Below are 20,209 nucleotides of genomic sequence, written 5' to 3'. Positions count from 1 at the left end.
TCTCATGTCAATAGATCAGCAGGCAAAGAAAGCAGGGTAGCATAAGGCTATATAGATGCTGCTATATAACAGGGACGGAAAGAAATATATTTAGGACTCAATGATCCATTAGGGCATATCTTGGTACTCCCATGCCCAATTTTAACTGTAAAAATGGGGAAGTATAGCAACCATGGCCTGGTAAGGGCATGATTACTAGAGTCTCACACTTCTCAAGGATGAGGAACTGGGTCATCCCACCAAGTCATCTAAACCAGAGGAGGTGCTAGCTGAGGTGAAGGAACTCTAGAATGGATAGTAAAGGAAGGAGATGTTGAATATCAGTTATGTCCTTGGAACCAAATGTAGCAATGAGAGTTTCCATTTGTCCCACTAATCTTTCTCCTATAAGTTTTCCTAGAAATTGCGATCAACTAGAATCCTATAGAAGCTATAGCTGGGTGGAGTAAATTTAAGGTGACAAACAAGTAGATCCTACTAGTGCAAGGGGTGAACTGTAGTAGATGTTGCTGGTGCCCCACTCAGACCTCATTTGCAAACTGTTATGAGTGTTGACTGCTAAATAGCTCATAGTTACCCCCTTCTCCAGAGTGCCCTCAGCCAAATGGGAGGTGTCTCACCTAAGAGGTTACACTTGACCACAGCCAAATGACTGACTGCCATGGGGTAAAAAAGGCCAGCCCCCTTGCATCAAGGTGGAATCAACTCTGGTGCAATTTGTTCCAAAGCTGATCATGGGATCAGAATGAAGCCAACTCCAGTTGAGACCATGTCCTTTTCTTGCTTGGCTTTTTTCTGCTGCCTCATCTGCTTCCCTCACTCCCCTCCTCCTGAAGGTACTCCCTCAACAAATCACTAGCACAAAGAATTCCCTTCTCGAGCTCTGCTTCTAGGGACCCAACTTAAGAAAAAAATTTGAAGCAAAAACTGATGGAACTAAAAAAAGCAACAAAGCAATAATTATAGTTAGAGATTTTTAACACACTTCTCTCAGTAACTGATGGAACAGGCAGACAAAAAATCAACAGGGATATAGAAGATGTGAATATCATGGCTAACATACAGACTGAATTGACATACTTAGAATACTATTCCCAACAACTGCAGAATATACATTCTTTTCATTGCACATGAAATAATTACCAAAACAGACCATACGCTGGGCCATAATGCAAGACTACAAATTTCACTGAAATCAGAGTGTGCTCTCTGGTCACAGTGGAAATAACCTAGAAATTCATAATACAAAGGTAACTAGAAAATCCCCCAAATATTTGATTTTAAGCCATGACCAAAAGGTCAAAGAAATCACAATAGAAATTAGAAGATATTTTGAAGTAAACAATAATGCAGTTACTACTGTCAGTTTTAAAGTTAGTGCTGTTAGAATCCATCTTGATTCACAGTAAATTTTCAGTCTTAAGTTCCCTAAAAGCAAATAATATTCATCAGCATGAGACAGTTCATATTGCCAGTTAAAAGGAAACACAACTGGTTGAAATTCCACTTACTTCTACCAGATTATTGCTAGCTGGTAAACCAGCACCCAGATGAAACAGTTTCCTCGTTGGTGAAAGAAAAAAAAAAAGCCAAATGAAGAAAACCCTGAGGAACTGGCATCCGCAATGAGAACAACTTTGCTGTGGGACTGCTTTGGGTTTAACTCTTTTCAGACAACCAAGGCACAAACACATAAGGAATAAGCCTGGAGGCAGACTTCCACACAGCACTTCCCTGGATATTTCTTTTCAAAGCTTCTTGGAAGTGGCTGCTTAGAAATTTCTGCCCAGCAGGCCATGATAAAAAAATATTTTACAGTCACTCTCTTGGTATGATAATTTTACTCATATTAACTAACTAACCAAAAGAAAAAACCTACTTGGAATTCAAGTTATTCTATTAATAACCCCGAAGTCAGCACACACACAAAAGCCAGTGCTTACTGCTACATTAAAAATAAATGAATCAACTTATATGACATGTCTGTAATTAATCAGAGAAAAGTAATACTTTTATGATTTTTCCAGTAAAAACAATGACTTCAGTATAAAGCTGTAACCCATAAACCTCCTGGCATTTGTATTTACAGTAGCCCAAGATAATACCGTATTACCAGTTGTTGTTGAATATTTTCATGACGTTGCTTAAGAAGTTCTTCAGTCCTCTGCAAAAGACCGAATTCAGCATTAAGTTCAGCTATTATCTGATGCTTCTTTTTGAAATCTGTACTCTTGCTTCGAAGTTTATTGACATATCGTTTGAACTGTAAAAAAACACAATATGTAATCTAATAAGGAGAAAAGTAGTAGCTAAATATCATACATTTGTATAAACTCAATATATTAACATTTTTTCTTCTCTGCTTCCCAACATGTCAGATGTATATAATAATTTCGTTTTATTAGAAAACTTTATATAATAATTATATATTATATAATAACTTAATAATTTAGTTTTATTAGAAAACTTCCCAACCCCCGCCTTCCTGTCTTCATCCCTACCCAGGTTAAACTCCTGTTACTTATTTGTAGGGCTTATTCAGTTATGTGTAATGTTTGCCATCATTTTAAACTTCAGTTCAGTATTTGTTTTCCCCACTATTCCTTAAGCTTGATGAGGGCAGGACCTGCAAGTATCTTGCTCTAAGCAACTCTACGTTGTATCCTCTGTGTCTGGCACAGTGCCTAATACATAACAGATAATAAATAGTACTTACCAAATGAATTCCTTTATTTACTTATTTATTTGTTTGAGACCAAATCTCACTGTCACCCAGAATGTTTAAATATTTTGTGTTTTTAATTTTTTGACCCATTATATGTACATATATTATATATGTATATATTATGTGTATATGTATAAAATATGTATATATATTTCGAGATAGGGTTTGCTCTGTTGCCCAGGCTGGAGTGCAGTGGTGTGATAACAGTTCATTGCAGCCTTAACCTCCTGGGCTCAAGCAATTCTCCTGCCTCAGCCTCCAGAGTAGGAGGCCACAGGTGCAGAGCACCACACCTGGCTAATTTTTGCATTTTTTGTAAAGATGGGGTTTCCCTATGTTGCCCAGGCTGGTTTTGAACCCCTCAGCTCAAGTGATTCACCCGCCTTGGCCTCCCAAAGTGCTGGGATTACAGGCATGAGTCACCGTGCCTGGCCTTAAATATTCTAAATCCTTATATAAAAGCTATTCATTTTAGACTTTACAAATAAAGATTAGGAAAACAGAAACACAACCTTATAAAAATAAAAAGGTCTAAAAAAGAAGAAAAAGTAGGAGATTAATGACCACAATTCTGGTTGTGGTTTTTATCATGGTATATCTCATGTACTGTACTATTTTGGTAGTAGTCCATTGGACTACTGGGACTAATATAGCCAACCAGAACCATCAACACTTGTAGCTATTATTTATCACTTAAGAAATGTACTGTGACTATATATTGCTATCAAGCATCTGAGACACTGGGATGGTACCCATCCCAAATGTTAAAAAGCTAAGAATATCCCAAGTTAGTGAAGACTCATAGTTATCTAATTTATCTATTTACCTACCCATCGTATCAAAGTTATAACTAATAATGGAAAAAAGTTACAACTCGAATGGAAAGACCCCATTATTAAGTAATACCAACTAGAGTTTGGAAGAGCAAACAAAGTAGCATAATATTTAAAGGAATTCAAGGCTGGATGTGGTGGCTCACGCGTGTAATCCTAACACTTTGGGAGGCCAAGACAGTTGGATCACTTGAGGTCAGGAGTTCCAAACCAGCCTGGCCAACATGGTGAAACCCCGTCTCTACTAAAAATACAAAAATTAGCCTGGCATGGTCGCGCTCGCCTGTAATCCCAGCTACTCAGGAGGATGAGGCTGGGATTTCACTGTGTTGGCCAGGATACAACGTAGAGTTGCTTAGAGCAAGATACTTGCAGGTCCTGCCCTCATCAAGCTTAAGGAACAGTGGGGAAAACAAATATTGAACTGAAGTTTAAGATGATGGCAAACATTACACAGAACTGAATAGGCCCTACAAATAAGTAACAGTTTAACCTGGGTAGGGATGAAGACAGGAAGGCGAGGGTTGGGAAGTAGGGGAGGTGGGATATGGCAAGCTTCTTGGAAGAAGGTATATTTAAGCCAAGACTGAAGAAGTAGGAATGTGTTAGAGGAAGGAAGAAGAGGCAAGGAGCAACATTCTAGGAGGAGAGAACAGCACGTGTAAAGGTCCTGAAGCACTGACTCGATGAAAGTATAGTCATTTGCTGTATAACAATGCTTCAGTCAATGATGGACTGCATATAGGATGGCAGTCTCATAAGATTACAATATCATATATATATATTTTGAGATGGAGTCTCACTCTGTTGCCCAGGCTGGAGTGCAATGACATCATCTTGGCTCACTGCAACCTCCGCCTCCCAGGTTCAAGTGATTCTCCTGCCTCAGCTTCCTGAGTAGCTCGGATTATGGGCACCTGCCACCACGCCTGGCTAATTTTTGTATTTTTAGTAGAGATGGGGTTTCACTATGTTGGCCAGGCTGGTGTTGAACTCCTGGCCTCAAGTGATCCACCCACCTCGGCCTCCCAAAGTGCTGGGATTACAGGCGTGAGCCACCCACCGTACCTGGCCTACAATACCATACTTTTACTGTACCTTTTCTAAGTTTAGATATGTTTAGATACACAAATACCTACCACTCTGTTACAGTTGCCTACAGTATTTAGTATAGTAACATGCTGTACAAGTTTGTAGCCTAGGAGCAATAGGCTATGGCATACAGCCTAGTTGTGTAGTAGGCTATATCATCAAGGTTTGTGTAAGGTCTATGATGTTCACACAACAAAACTGCCTAACAGTGCATTTCTCAAAATGTATCTTGTCATTAAGCAATGTATGACTGTACAGTATTGCTCAATGTAAGAAGCAAATGCCAGAAGAAAATGCCAGAAATTTCTGATATTTCTGAAACAGAACATAATACTTAAAAAATCACCTCCTCTTATGTATTAAGAGTACTAATAATTTCCAGATTTTTGTACTATATAAAATAATTTTGGCTGGGCAAGTTGGCTCATGCCTATAATCCCAGCACTTTGGGAGGCCGAGGCAGGGGATTGCTTGAGTCCAGGAATTCAAGACCAGCCTGGGAAACATGGCAAAACTCCATCTCTACAAAAAAAATTTAAAAATTAGTAGGGTATGGTGGCACGTGCCTGTGGTCCCAGCTACTTGAGAGGCTGAGGTGGGAGGAGCGCTCAAACACAGGAGGTCAAGGCTGCAGTAAGCTATGATCATGCCACTGTACTCCAGCCTGGGTGACAAAGCAAGACCTTGTCTCAAAAAATAAAATTATTTTCTCTGCTCTAATAATCTTTTTATTAAATACATTATAAAGAAAATGTCTATAGTAAGAACTTGGCCTACCATATTTAAACATATCACTCCAAAACAAAGGGAAGCTTCCATATTACCTAATGTGAGATAATTCTTTAAGAATCTCAGCCTTTTTACCCCGGGCACAGTGGCTCACACCTGTAATCCCAGCACTTTGGGAGGCCCAGGCAGGCAGATCACAAGGTCAGGAGATTGAGACCATCCTGGCTAACATGGTGAAACCCCATCTCTACTAAAAATACAAAAAATTAGCTGGGCGTAGTGGCATGTGCCTGTAGTCCCAGATACTCAGGAGGCTGAGGTAGGAGAATTGCTTGAACCCGGGAGGTGGAGGTTGCAGTGAGCCGAGATTGCGCCACTGCACTCCAGCCTGGGCGACAGAGTGAGACTCCGTCTCAAAAAAAAAAAAGAATCTTAGCCTTTTTAATGTCCAGTGCTTCTTAAAGCTAATTTTGGGGGATAGTTAATAAATAATTTTATAAATAATAAAAGTAATGAACATATTGTTGAAATTTCGGAAAATGGAAAAAAGGAAAAGTTCACTCAAAGCCACTATCTCAACACAAGCTCTATTACCATATTGGTATTTTTCTTTTTTTTTTTTTGAGATGGAGTCTTGCTCTTGTCTCTAAGGCTGGAGTGCAGCTGCACAATCTCCCCTCACTGCAACCTCCACCTCACAGGTTCAAGCGAATCTCCTGCCTCAGCCTCCCAAGTAGCTGGGATTACAGGTGCCTGCTACCATGCCAGGCTAATTTTTGTATTTTTAGTAGAGACGGGGTTTCACCATGTTGGCCAGGCTGGTCTTGAACTCCTGACGTCAGGTGATCTGCCCACCTTGGCCTCCCAAAGTGCTGGGATTATAGGCATGAGCAACTGTGCCCAGCCCACATTGATATTTTTCCTTCCAATTTTTTTTTTCTTTGAGACAGAGTCTCGCTCTGTCACCCAGGCTGGAGTACAGTGCGTGATCTTGGCTCACTGCAGCCTCTGCCTCCAGCGGTCCAGCGATTTTCCTGCCTCAGCCTCCCGGGTAGCTGGGATTACAGGCACACACCACCATGCCTGGCTAATTTTTGTATTTTTAGTAGAGATGGGGTTTCACCATGTTGGCCAGGCTGGTCTCGAACTCCTGACCTCAGGTGATCCTCCCACCTTGGCCTCCCAAAGTGCTAGGATTACAGGCATGAGCCACGGCGTCCAGCTTTTCCTTCCAATTTTGAAAGCAAATTCTAAGGTTAATAATTCTAAATTATAAAGTAGTGAAATAGAAAGTACACCATCTCTAAAATTTAATTTTTTTCTAAAATACCTGACTCCTGAGTATACAAAAATTCCTTTAAAATACTAAGATTAAAAATTCTTCACGTTAAAATAAACTTCCAATTCCTAGTTTAGACATCTTTTAAAATTTGACTTAAACTTTGAAAGAGCTGGTCAGGTGCGGTGGCTCATACCTGTAATCCTAGCACTTTGGGAGGCTGAGGTGGGGGGACTGCGTGAGCTCAGGAGTTTGAGACCAGCCTGGGCAACATGACAAAACCTCGTCTCAACTAAAAATACAAAAAATTAGCCGGGCGTGGTGGTGTGTGCCTGTAATCCCAGCTACTAGGGAGGCTGAGGCATGAGAATCGCTTGAATCTGGGAAGCAGAGGTTGCGGTGAGCCGAGATTGTGCCACTGCACTCCAGCCTGGGTGACAGAGCGAGATTCTGTCTCAAACAAAACAAAACAAAACAAAAAAAACAAACTTTGAAAGAACTGAGGAACACACTGTGTTTTAGAAGAAGACAGTTTAAAATATTTTTCTATCCATGATTAGGTTAGTTTTAATATTAAGGAATCCAGCCCTCACACCACAAATTTTCAATGACTGCATTATAGAAACTTCTTTAAAAATTAAAAATTTAAGTCATACTAATGTACCTGAAGTCTAATAACTTGCAAATTTTCCTTTTAAAGAATAAATGTGTAAGCCTGACATAACCACAGATTCAGAATCCCTAGAGTAACTATATATGCTATTAAAAGTGTCCTGGGCAAAGTGCCCAAAATGAAATCAACCCTGTTCATCTGCTATCCTCTGTAATATAGAGGCCAATTTTCCCCTTCTCTATCTTGCTGTGCTCCAGAACTATTTTTAAAAGCTGAAAGCTATAAATGTTTTTGATGAAAGAACAAACCTACAAATTACTGAGTGTGCTCTATGCTGATTGGTTATTATTTGATATTCATTATATATAATACCTAATGGAAGAGTAGTCTGGGTCAGATCAATCACAGTTACATACGATTAAGCAACAGGTGGCCATCAAAGCATTCTAAGGGCTCTACTATTCCAGAATTAATTAGAAAAAAGAAAACACATTATCAATGTTTTTTCTTCCATTGGTGGTTTCTTTTAATTATCATTTCGATTTTAGGTTATTTTTGAATCTTCAATGTCATACAAAAACCAAAACTGATGAACACATTGAAGCTAAATCTTCAGACTTATAAAACACAAGTACTCATTCCATTAGCTGCCAGAGCAATGGCCTGATCATTTGTGAAGCCTCTGGTAAACTCTGCTGTACACTCAGATGAGAATAAGAGTAAAAATTGCCCTCCTTTTCCCTTCCATTCCTGGTTTACAGGGGTCAAAATGGTGGCTGGAGAGGTAGGCAGTAGATAGAGAGCTGCATGGAGGTGCCAGTAAGGTTGCATAGAGGCATGGCAGGGTACAGGGTCCGGAGGTCGAGGATACTGGGAAATGAGGGGGCTTGGGAAGTTGTATTAGAAGTGTGGACCAGGAGGCTGGTGACTGGGGACACAGGGTAGTAGGGGAAGTTAATGGAGGTACAGATCAACAGGCTGAATGGCCAAGGATATGCAATGATGGGATTAGGGGCTGAGGAAACACACAGAGACATAGGCTAGCAGGCCTGGCAGTTGAGGACACAGAGGGGTGAGTGAGGAGTCATGGAAACATAGACACAGAGGGTGAAAATGTGGTTGGTGGGATGGGGACACAGGATTGGTGTGTAAAGAAGGAGGCTGGAGTAGTTGATAGATTATTTAAATTGAGCAAACAAGCAAGTTTATTGATTGAGCAAATAAATAAATGCAATATAGAAAAAGAGAGCCAAATTTCTCAAAGCCGGAGAAGATACTGGGCAACAGAGAGAGACTCTGTCTAAAAATAAATAAATAAATAAAACAATGAGATACCATTTTCACACCTACCCAATTGGCAAAAATAAAAAATCTTTCAATACCAAGTGTTGGTGATGATGTGGAGGAAGTAGAGAGGGAGATATATAATTTAGAGCAACGGTCTGGAAAACAACTTGGCTTGTCTACTGAAGCAGACACTGTACATATTCTATGGCTCACCAACTCCACTTTTACAAGTAGCAGGACTTTTCAAACTATCTGTTAAAGGACCAGTTTTTAAAAAAATTTCTAAACATTTGTGCATCGGATACTTTTGTAAAATAATGAAAATACTGAGATCAAATGACTATAAGGGTTTCTAAATGTTTCCTCTCAATTTATATGGCTGCAGATTAGAAGAAACTAACAGTCTCTGGACTGAAACTAGTCTTCAGACCACACTTTGAGTAGCACTGCTCCAGAGCAGACCTTCCTAAATGGGGTATGCTCTGGTACACACACGTGCCACAAATATTGTGAGTGTGCCAAAATATTAATCCACTCAGCCTTTGCAGTAGCTGGGCAAGATATTATAAAGAACTCTCAGCCAGTCATCTTTAGCTATAAAGGAAAAAAATAATTTTTAAAGGCATAGGAGGTAAGCAACAAATCCTTAGAACATTAAGGAAAAAGCTTCCCATAGTGTATCATAACAAGTAAACCAAATGGATTTGTCAGTAAAGTGAACTACAAAGCTTGCCACTGGGCAGGAAAGCCCATTATAGCAGCTATTACTAATCATTTGTACCCATATACATTTGTAATCTAAATTAGTCTTCTATGAAAGAGCAGCTATCATTTTAGATGCTGAGATCAAATAAGATTAATACTTCACGGTTTATGCCAGCAGGTGCTGAGAGAGTACTTAGTTGTGTGAAACTCTAATCTTTATCTCTGCGTGCATTTGGGTTTTGTAATGGACTAATGCTTTATAGTGCTAGCTTCTGGCTTCAGGACCAATTTTAAAGACTCGGCTCCCTTGTGATCAAAATGGAAATTGACAGATGTTCTTTTTCCTTTTGCGTATTTACTATGTTTTACAACCTTTAACAGTAATGATCAGAATCTGGGCTAGCTTTTGTAATGGATAGGCAGTTTATTTCTCTAAGAATGTAACCATTTATAAATGCTTTTCGCTTATCAGGAACTCAAAAGAATTATTGGATTCCAGGCATCATTCTAGATATTTATGTGAAACAAGAATTACTGCTCCTGCTGCAAATTTTCTCCCTCAATATCTGGCATGAAAATGATTTTCAAAGTAATTAGCTGTGAAGACTTGACAAGACTATCATATAATAAGCACTTTACATTGTTTAAGAACCACAAAGCCATTTTTTTTTTTTTTTTCTGAGACGGAGTCTTGCTCTTGTCTCCCAGGCTGGAATGCAATGGCGCAATCTCGGGTCACTGCAACCTCCGCCTCCCAGGTTCAAGTGATTCTCTGGCCTCAGCGTCCTGAGTAGCTGAGATTACAGGCATGCCACCACAACCGGCGAATTTTTTTTTTTTTTTTTTTTTTTTTTTTGAGATGGAGTCTTGCTCTGTCGCCCAGGCTGGAGTGCAGTGGCGCGATCTTGGCTCACTGCAAGCCCCCGCCTCCCGGGTTCACGCCATTCTCCTGCCTCAGCCTCCCGAGTAGCTGGGACTATAGGCATCCGCCACCATGCCCGGCTAATTTTTTTGTATTTTTAGTAGAGAGGGGGTTTCACCGTGTTAGCCAGGATGGTCTCGATCTCCTGACCTTGTGATCCGCCTGCCTCAGCCTCCCGAAGTGCTGGGATTACAGGCGTGAGCCACCGTGCCCGGCCTAATTTTTGTATTTTTAGTGGAGACAGGGTTTCACCACGTTGGCCAGGCTGGTCTAGAACGCCTGACCTCAGGTGATCCTCCTGCCTCAGCCTCCCAAAGTGCTGAGATTACAGGCGTGAGCCACTGCGTCCGGCCAGAACCATTTTTTAAAATAAAAAAGCACTAGGAAACCTACAGAGAAATTAATACTACTTACCAAAGTTGAGTAAGTTAGAAAAAATAACTAGAATGAACACTTTTGTCTTCAAATCCTGCTAGTCCAACATCCATGCTATTTTCCATTTATTAATTAAATCACATCTTTGTCAGTTATTTCATCAAACGATGTATAAGCATAGACAACTACAGGAATTGGCCCAAGGGAGTTAGGCATGAGATGAGATAGAACCAACTGTTTAGGAGTGGCATGAATATACACAAAGCCCACAGTCTTTCTGCTCATTTGTCAGTGTCTTGTGCTCTAGACAGAACTTCAGACTTGAAGAAAACCTGAAAAGGCCATCATGTCACGCTCCAATAAATTATTTGGATTCCCTGAAGTCTGGTCTCAGAATTGCTCTTTGTTTTAAGGCAAAAGAAAATGTTCAAAGCAGCCTTTGTTATCTGCTAAAATGACAGTCTTTTTAAATCACGCATCATAACTAGTGCCATATAAATACACTTACAAATACTATTCTAACCTTTTCTAACCTGTTTGTTAGTGGCACATTTTCAACTGTAAATTAGAAAATCTCACCAAGTCAAGCATAAGCAATGTAATTATCTACATATGGTAGTGGCTAGTTAACTGCTCAGTCTTTTAAGAGAGTCTGTAATAATCAATATGATATATGTGGGTAGAAATCTGTATTAAATGAAATTTGTGACACAGGAACATCCATCTGTGGAACACAGTTAATCACACCATCCAAGGTCTCTGTGCTTCTATTATAAATCAAATCACCACCACACAGCTGTTACTATCTCTAACGGGTGCTTCCACTGCTGTCCAAGCAGTTAATTCTCCAGAAAAAAAAAAATCCATGAAAACTTTTAAAATTTGGGGTTAAAAGTGTGGCATTACCTAGATTGCATGCATAATACACTACACTTCTATTACAGTGAACTGAGCCCAATTTATTTGATTCTGTTTTGTTCTTTCTCGGGAAATTTTAGGGGCCTCAGGTCCTGCTATGAACTCTAAAGAGTACAATGTGATTTGAAAGGTTCTAAAAATATCACAGGTTTGCCTGGGCTCACTTAGAAGGGTGGATGATTCAATTACAAGTGTCAAAATTTGATTCCTAATTTTTCAGGACCTGACAGCTGCAGCACATCTTGCCAGGATTCCCTTATCTTCATTGTGCTTCTCTTTGAAGTATTTAAAGAAGATTTCATAATCTTTCCAATTTAGCTCTAAGATTTGTCAGTAGCTGTAGAATGAATTGGCTGGCCCTTTCTAAAGCTGCTTATAAATATTATTTGACCAAGCATATTTTAAAAGTAGCTGTAACTACAAAACAGCTGAGCTTCTTGTGATGGTCAGGGGAGAAAACACAATGGACTATAATACACCCATACACCATAAACCAAGGATGACCTTTCATTGCATGAGTTCCAGTGGAAACTTAACCGGAGGTTCATTTGTTGCTATAAAAAAAATTCGGATCCCAAAGGCATGCATTCATCTGAATGACCACTCTGGGAAGGGTACTAGTACTGCATATCATTGGGACTGATTTTTTGTTTGCTCTTTCAAATTATGAAAGCAGAGAATCAGAGAGATCAAGGTGACTAAGATGGTAAAATCACTAGCTACTGGCACTACTTACAAGAGGCACATGTTCTATTCTTTGTCCTTCCAGTAAATGAGAGAAAGTCTTCAAGCTGAGATTGCTGCCTATGAAACAGCAAAAATCATGCCAAAAGAGGTAGCTGAAGGCTACCAGATTAAATGGCAAATTTAAGTTTCTCACCAGGTATTTAAAAAATAATACAGGCATGAACCACCATGCCTGGCATAATCAGATTTTTTAAGATTAAAAAACCTGGCCAGGCATGGTGGCTCACGCCTGTAATCCCAGCACTTTGGGAGGCTGAGGCGGGCGGATCACAAGGTCAGGAGATCGAGACCATCCTGGCTAACATGGTGAAACCCCGTCTCTACTAAAAATACAAAAAAATTAGCCGGGCATGGTGGCGGGCGCCTGTAGTCCCAGCTACTCGGGAGGCTGAGGCAGGAGAATGGCGTGAACCCGGGAGGCAGAGCTTGCAGTGAGCCAAGATCGCACCACTGCACTCCAGCCTGGGCAACAGAGCAAGACTCCATCTCAAAAAATAAATAAATAAAATAAATAAAGATTAAAAAACCCAACCCCAAATACTGATCCAATGTTCTTCTACTTAGTGCACACATTACTTCAAAAATGTCCCTTATCTGGGCTGGGTGAGGTGGCTCAAGCCTGTGATCCCAGGACTTTGGGAAGCCGAGGTGGGTGGATCACTTGAGGTCAGGAGTTCAAGACCAGCCTGGCTAACATGGTGAAACTCTGTCTGTACTAAACATACAAAAATTAGTCGGGCATGGTGGTGGGCACCTGTAATCCCAGCCACTTGGGAGGCTGAGGCATGAGAATCGCTTGAACCTAGGAGGCGGAGGTTGCAGTGAGCTGAGATCATGTCAGTGCACTCCAGCCTGAGTGACAGAGTGAGACTGTCAGTCTGCTCCATTACTGAAGAAAGCTCAAGTGGTAGACATTTTTCTCTAAAGTCAATCAAATATTTCATTCTAATCACCATTCATTGGTCCTAATTTGGCTTTCTCATAAACAAAAAAAAACACTAATCCATCTGTGTCAGGTGTCCCCAAGACCATCTCTAGATTCAGTGATTCACTGGGAGGACTCAAAGTATACAGTCATACTCTTAGCTATGATTTATTACACTGAATATCAAGCAAAATCAGCAGAGGGAAAAGGCACATGGGGTGAAGTTTGGAGGAAACCAGGTGCAAACTTCTAAAAGTTGTCTCCCACTGCAGTCACAGAGGGCATAATTAATTCCTTCAGTGATGAGTTGTAACAACACGCATGAAATGATCAGGGAGGCTCATTAGAGACTTAGTTCCCAAGGTTTTTACTAGGAGTTGATCTTCTAGACACATTCTGCCTAGCCTGTACCAAAATTCCAGAAAGAAGAAAGAAAGAGAGAGAGAGAGAGAGAAAGAGAGGAAGGAAGGAAGGAAGGAGAAGGAAGGAAAAGAAAGAAAGAGAAAGAAAGAGGCAAGCAAGCAGGAGCTCGACATAAAGCACACTCTTCATATACTTTAGGCAAGATGAGCCATTCTTATCAGTGAATGGCAGGAATCCATCCAAGAACCAAGTTCCCCCAGATGCCAGCCAAGGGCCAACTTTGCAAGCAGACCTTTCTAGGGATAGCAGTCTCAGGCCTGCATGTTAATTTTTTTCTGAACACCATCTTTTCCATAATCCTTTAACTATTTATTATGTCTTTCTTCAGTCTTTTATTCCTCAGTTAATACATAATCAATTCCCACTGTGTCTTTCTCTAGTCTTTTGTTTCAGTTAATATATAATCAATTATTGATATGAAAGTTTCCAGACTTTTTGTCCATTTTAGTCACCCTCATGTGGGACTCTGGCATGACTGTCTCTTAAAACATGAAGTCAAAAATATAAAATAATACTCCAGGCATAATCAGACCATAAATAGGATACTTTTTAAAAAATTAATGTAGTATAATTGTTTATGCATTTTTTAAAGCTGCGTTAGTAACAGATGATGTGTTGAATTGGCAAACAAAACTTGAATTCTACCACATTATATTTATTATAATCCCATTAACGGCATTTTGTTTAAGCACAGTGCCCCTATCTACCAAGATGATTCTGAATTATAATTCCATCATGTGTTTCAGGTTGACTATTTCTTCTAGCTTTCTGTCAAGTGCAAACTATTGATGACTCTACAGCCAGACTGCTAAATCCAACTGCTGGTTCTACTACTTACTAAATGGGGTGTCAGGCAAGTCAGCTTAAACCCTCTGCGTATCTCAGATCCTTTATCTGTAAAAACTGGGAATAGTAATTACAGCCAGGCGCAGGCTCACGCCTGTAATCCTAACACTTCAGGAGGCCGAAGTGGGAGGACTGTTTGAGGCCAGGAGTTTAAGACCAGCCTGGGAAACACAGTGAGACCACATCTCTACAAAACAAAACAAAAAAAAGAAAATTAGCTGGGCATGGTGGCTCGTGCCTGTAGTCCAAGCTTCTCAGGAGGCTGAGGTGAGAGGATCACTTGAGCCTAGGAGTTTCAGGCTGCAGTGAGCCATGATCACACCACTGCACTCCAGCCTGGGTGACAGAGTGAGATCCTGTCTCTGAAAAAAAAAAAAAAAAAAAAAGAAACCTAAATTAAAAAAAAAAATTGTACTTACAGAGTTGTACAGTGACAAAAATGAGAATAATGTATATAAGAAGCCTAGTATGATATCTGGCACATTGTAATTGCCTAATTAAAAAATTATTATTTATCTAAAGTATTGATAATAATAAACAAATCAGGATAAAGGGCAAATCTCCATGGCATTTTTTGTGTGTACATTTCCTCAGAGATGACAGCAATCAAAATATTTTGAGACTATCAATTCAACCAGATTTATATTAAGATATACTTAAAATTCAATATAAAAACCTTTGAGATATAAAAACAGTAAAATATTCATTACTATTTATTTTCAGTTATGTTAGCAGGGTGTAATCTCTAAACTAAATGTAGTCATTTAATAGAGTGTAGTTTCTATCATCTTTCAAATACTGGTATGAAGAGAAAGAAATCAAGATTGACTAGATGGGTAGGAAAATGTATCTTTTATCACTGAGAAGATCATTTCAACTGTTCAAGCAATTTCTACTTATGTCAGAACTCTGGCAGAGTAAGAGATAAATACATGCCTGTGCTTATTCCTGTGTACTGCCTTACTTTATGAAAATAAAATGTTAAAATGATAAAGTACAATGGGGGGAAGTACTTCCAGAAACTTCGTCTTTTACTAATAAGGAAAACCAATGAAATACCAATAAAAAGGCCTAGTAAAGAAAAAATGTCTGTAGCATCTGCAATCAGAAGAGCTAAAACTCTTAGACAGTATGTAACATCTGGAATATTAACTTTAATGGCAGTAGGAAGCATCAAAATGTATACTTCACCACCAAACTAAAAATTGCTAATGGACCTCTAAAAAGAAAATGACAAAAGAATATAAATCACTGTATATGTCTAGAACTTGTTACATTTATGCTTATTAACACATTATGTTCCTAAATTTTTCCAAGATAAGATCAATCAAACAACTACATATGGACAATCAAGGAATAAAGTTTTACATCCAAACAAATGGCTGTCATATAATTTCTGGCAAATATACACTTCCAATTAATGATTGTTCACAGTGTAGTCCTCTGTAGAGTCAAATATGAATCCTAAAATTTACCCATTCTAATAGTGCCATCTCCAAGGCACTATTGGAACGGGTAAATTTTAGGATTCATATTTGATGGCAATAGTCTCTTACATGCTAACTGTGTGACTTTGGGCAAATTATTTCAATTTCTCTGTTTCTTAAGTTAAAAAATGGAGGTAATATTTACTTCAGAGGCTTTCTGAGAGGATGAATTAGGGTATATTGTGAGATAACATAAAATTTACCACTTAAACCATTTTTAAGTATACAGTTCTGCGGCTTTAAGTACATTCACATTGCTGTTGTATAACCATTACTAAAGCTATATTTTTTAGGTGCTCAAGACTGAGCATGCAGTAACTGCTCAGAGAATGGCAGCTAAAATTATTCTCATTAGTGCTCTTATTCCATTTTAAATTTGTGTAAATTATTTATTCCTAAACAGAAACTATTTCATATTTATTTCCACTAAATTGCTCCCAGTCTGGGAAATACTAGTTTCAACTTTTAAGCTGTAAACTATATTTCTAGCTTTCAAATTCTTCTTCCAAGTGAATGACAAAAATATACAAATACTAAGAACTAACACACAGCATTTACTATGTGCCTAGTGCTGTTCTAAGCATGTTCAATTAATCCTCAAAATAATTCTAGGAGTTACATACTACAAACATTCACATTTTACAGCTGAGTATAAAGAGGGTAAGGAACTCGTCCAAGGTCATCCAGCTGGTAAGCGGCAAAACCAGGATTTGCACTCAAACAACCAAGTTCTAGAGCCACTCTTAAACACTCCACCATGCTGCCTCTGACACACATAGTTAACATACTACCCATGCGAATGATTACTTTCAGATGCCAGGTGTTATACGTTGACTGAGCCTTTGAGTTTCTCAGAAGCTTTAGCATCTATTATTTCATGTGCCTTTCCTAGAGATAATAAAGAGCAATCAGCCCCATTTTACAGTCAGAGAAGCCTCAGGGAGGTCAAGTAATTTCTTCAAGGTCAACAGACCTTAGAGAGGTCCTGGGTCTTAGCCTGGCCACTTACTAGCTGTGTGAAACTGCAATCTCCTCGAGCATCACTCAACTGTGAAAGGGAAATGATAACAACACCTTTTACAAGAAGTAAAAAAGTATCTGTTTGCAAAGTACCTGGAACAGAGCTTTGTATAAAAAGTGCTCAATAAATGTGAGTCCCCCTTTCCTCATTTTGCATGTGATTCCTGGCATAGTGTTCTTTCCAAACACCACGCCACTAATTATCAATACCTTCTCACCACCTGTTTAACAGATGGGGGGCAAAGGGCATGACTTTTTGGAGATTACTATGTGATATCAAACCAGAAACCTCAGTGAACCATGTGATACTAAATCAGATACCTCAGTGAATTATACCTCCAGCTGTATTATATAATTTTAAATATAAGAAACTTCTTCTCTTTTGTCCATATGGCCTATCACTTTATCATAGTAGAAAATAAAATTAGTATACCAAGATTTGTTCTTTATAAAATTATGCTTAATGTTCTCCGATACCTTCTGTTCTTTTAGGTAACTGCCAAATACCTTACTTGATTTGTTCTTTTCCAACCAGACATTGTTCAAAAATTAAGTTATCATTTCCAAATGATATCTTTTTCCCCTTAAAAAAAAGACTTTTTTTTTTTCCCTGTCATTAGATCCTTCTCCTATTCACCATGATTTCTCAAAAATAAAGGCTAATAACCTGGCACTACGTTTTTTCCCTCACATTTGCATAGAGGGAACATCTAACACTGAATTGTAAGTACTATTTATGCCAAATACGGCCGTAACAATTAGTATTTCCTGTCATTTAGGCAGCATTTTCTTAAGAAAAGATAAAAATGCTAGGAGGTGGCATAGTCTCTTGTAAAGCGAAACTGCTGCATAATTAATCTTTTTTTTTTTTTCTGCAGACAGCAAAGATGTCATGAAGCATAACACTGTTGACTTCCAGATATCGTTTAAAACACTCCCATGTCTTAAACCAATTTGGAAGTGGATGTTAAAAGCCAAGGGAATTTTTCAATCACATGTTGACTTCCTGAATCTACCACTTCCCCAACAAGCTAAAAGGCACATTGGGAGGGTACAATCTGAAGTACCACAGAGAAAAGTGGTACTATGGGAGCAATTCATTTGTTTGGCACAGTGAAGGTTCACTGCCAATTTGTAACAGTATGGATTCAATAACTTTTCAAAGCCAAAAATGAGGTTTGGACAAGAGTAGCTTTCCACGATAGCTTTTGCTGAGATCTAGTAGCTAATACAAAATTTAAAAGCCTGTAAAAATTGGTAAAGTCCAAGCAATGTTTAGGAATTAAAATATGACCTATCACTTTATTTTGCTAAAAAAGCACTAAACTAAGATATTTGACTTCATTTATTCATTCATTCCTGGGCTAATTTTATGAAAAGAGGATGGAAAATTATATTTTTGGTGCTTGAGTTTAGCCATCTATAAAAAATATTATTTGTCCCACTAATCTTATGAATCTGACAGAAGGGTAAATGAAACAAAAGCTGTTAAAGCATTGTTCAAAATTTAAAGTATATAGCAATGTGAGATACAATTATATTTTTTTAAAGTTGTAAGCTTCTATGATGAGGTCATTTTAATCATGTCAGTCCCACCAGACAAGTATACATTACTGACAAAATAACTTAATGGTATTTTCTTAGCCCTTTATGGAAATGCATTTACCAACAAATATAGATTTTTGTATTATCTGTTTGCTACTAATGTTTTTCACTTTTATAATTTAATATTTATAAATAATTAAATCCAATATAAATTCACTTAATTAAGAAGTGAAAATTTGGGGCCGGGTGTGGTGGCTCACACCTGTAATCCCAGCACTCTGGGAGGCCGAGGTGGGCAGATCATGAGGTCAGGAGTTTGAGACCAGCCTGACCAACATGGTGAAACCCCGTCTCTACTAAAAATACAAAAATTAGCCAGGCCTGGTGGTGTCCACCTGTAATCCCAGCTACTCAGGAGGCTGAGGTAGGAGAATCACTTGAACCCAAAAGGCAGAGGTTGCAGGGAGCCAAGATCGCACCACTGCACTCTAGCCTGGGTGATGGAGCAAGACTCCATCTCAAAAAAAACAGTGAAAATTTGGAATATAATATCTCGTAAAATCATTAACATATCTGCCATTTTACATCAAGAAATTCTCAGTATGGCCAGGTGTGGTGGCTCACGCCTGTAATCCCAGCACTTTGGGAGGCCAAGGTAGGCAGATCACCCAAGGTTGGGAGTTCAAGACCAGCCTGGCCAACATGGTAAAACCCTGTCTCTACTAAAAATACAAAAATTAGCTGGGCATGGTGGCAGGCACCTGTAATCCCAGCTATGTGGGAGGCTGAGACAGAAGAATCACTTGAACCTGGTAGGCAAAGGTTGCAGTGAGCAGAGATCCTGCCATTGCACCCCAGCCTGGGTGACAAGAGTGAAACTCCATCTCAAAAAGAAAAAAAAAGAAAAAGAAAAAAATAATCTCAGTATTATTGCAAAAAGACTATTCAGTTTTAAATATGTTTTATAAAATAAGATTAACTTCCCAATATTAACATTCACACTAAGAAAGTCAAACACAGTAATAGTTTCACATAAAAACAATACTCATACCCTTGTCCCATGAGATGGCTCAGCTTACCTCATCTCCCTTTAAAACTTCAGTACCATCGAATTCACGGGTCTGATTTCTCTTTACTGATGCTTCTCTCTCTAGGCTGGCTAACTTCTCCTTGGTCTCCTGAAGTTCCTCAGCTTTGGCTTCTTTTTTACGGGAAATGATAGATGCCTGATTGAGCATTAAATATGAATGTATAATAAGATATACAATCAACTTTCTATTATCTTGTGAAATTATCTATTTTTTAGATTTTACCAAGTTATATTTTCAATATCAACTTGGCCTCTCCTAACCAATACTCCTTGCCCTACTAGTCATCATCACCAATTATATTGAATATGAACATACAATGTATATTAAATACCAACCTACAAACACTTTGGAAGACAAAGCTCTGAAAATGTAAGACATATCAGCAGAGAAACAAAAATGTGCTAATAAGAAAAATATTAGGCCAGGCGCGGTGGCTCAAACCTGTAATCTCAGCACTTTGGGAGGCCGAGGCAGGCGGATCATGAGGTCAGGAGTTCGAGACCAGCCTGACCAACATGGTGAAACCCTATCTCTACTAGAAATACAAAAATTAGCTGGGTGTGGTGGTGTGTGCCTGTAATCCCAGCTACTCAGGAGGCTAAGGCAGGAGAATCGCTTGAACCCGGGAGGTGGAGGTTGCAGTGAGC

At 39.0% G+C, this 20,209-nt stretch overlaps 1 protein-coding gene across 7 annotated transcripts in view; it reads right to left on the bottom strand.

Annotated features, from left to right (window-relative positions):
* IFT81 (intraflagellar transport 81) overlaps window positions 1-20,209 on the bottom strand; it is a 93,570-nt gene that overhangs the window by 35,849 nt on the left and 37,512 nt on the right. For all 7 annotated transcript variants that reach the window (XM_009248231.4, XM_063711595.1, XM_054526461.2 and 4 more), the window contains 2 exon segments: window positions 19,551-19,697; window positions 2,114-2,263 (listed from right to left, as the gene is read on the bottom strand). In XM_009248231.4, the coding sequence (XP_009246506.2) occupies window positions 2,114-2,263; window positions 19,551-19,697 (297 nt within the window).

Source organism: Pongo abelii, chromosome 10, assembly GCF_028885655.2.
Source record: "Pongo abelii isolate AG06213 chromosome 10, NHGRI_mPonAbe1-v2.0_pri, whole genome shotgun sequence".
Lineage (NCBI taxonomy): Eukaryota > Metazoa > Chordata > Mammalia > Primates > Hominidae > Pongo > Pongo abelii.
The sequence above is the reverse complement of the archived record's forward strand: the minus strand, read 5'-3'. Positions and strand labels throughout refer to the sequence as shown.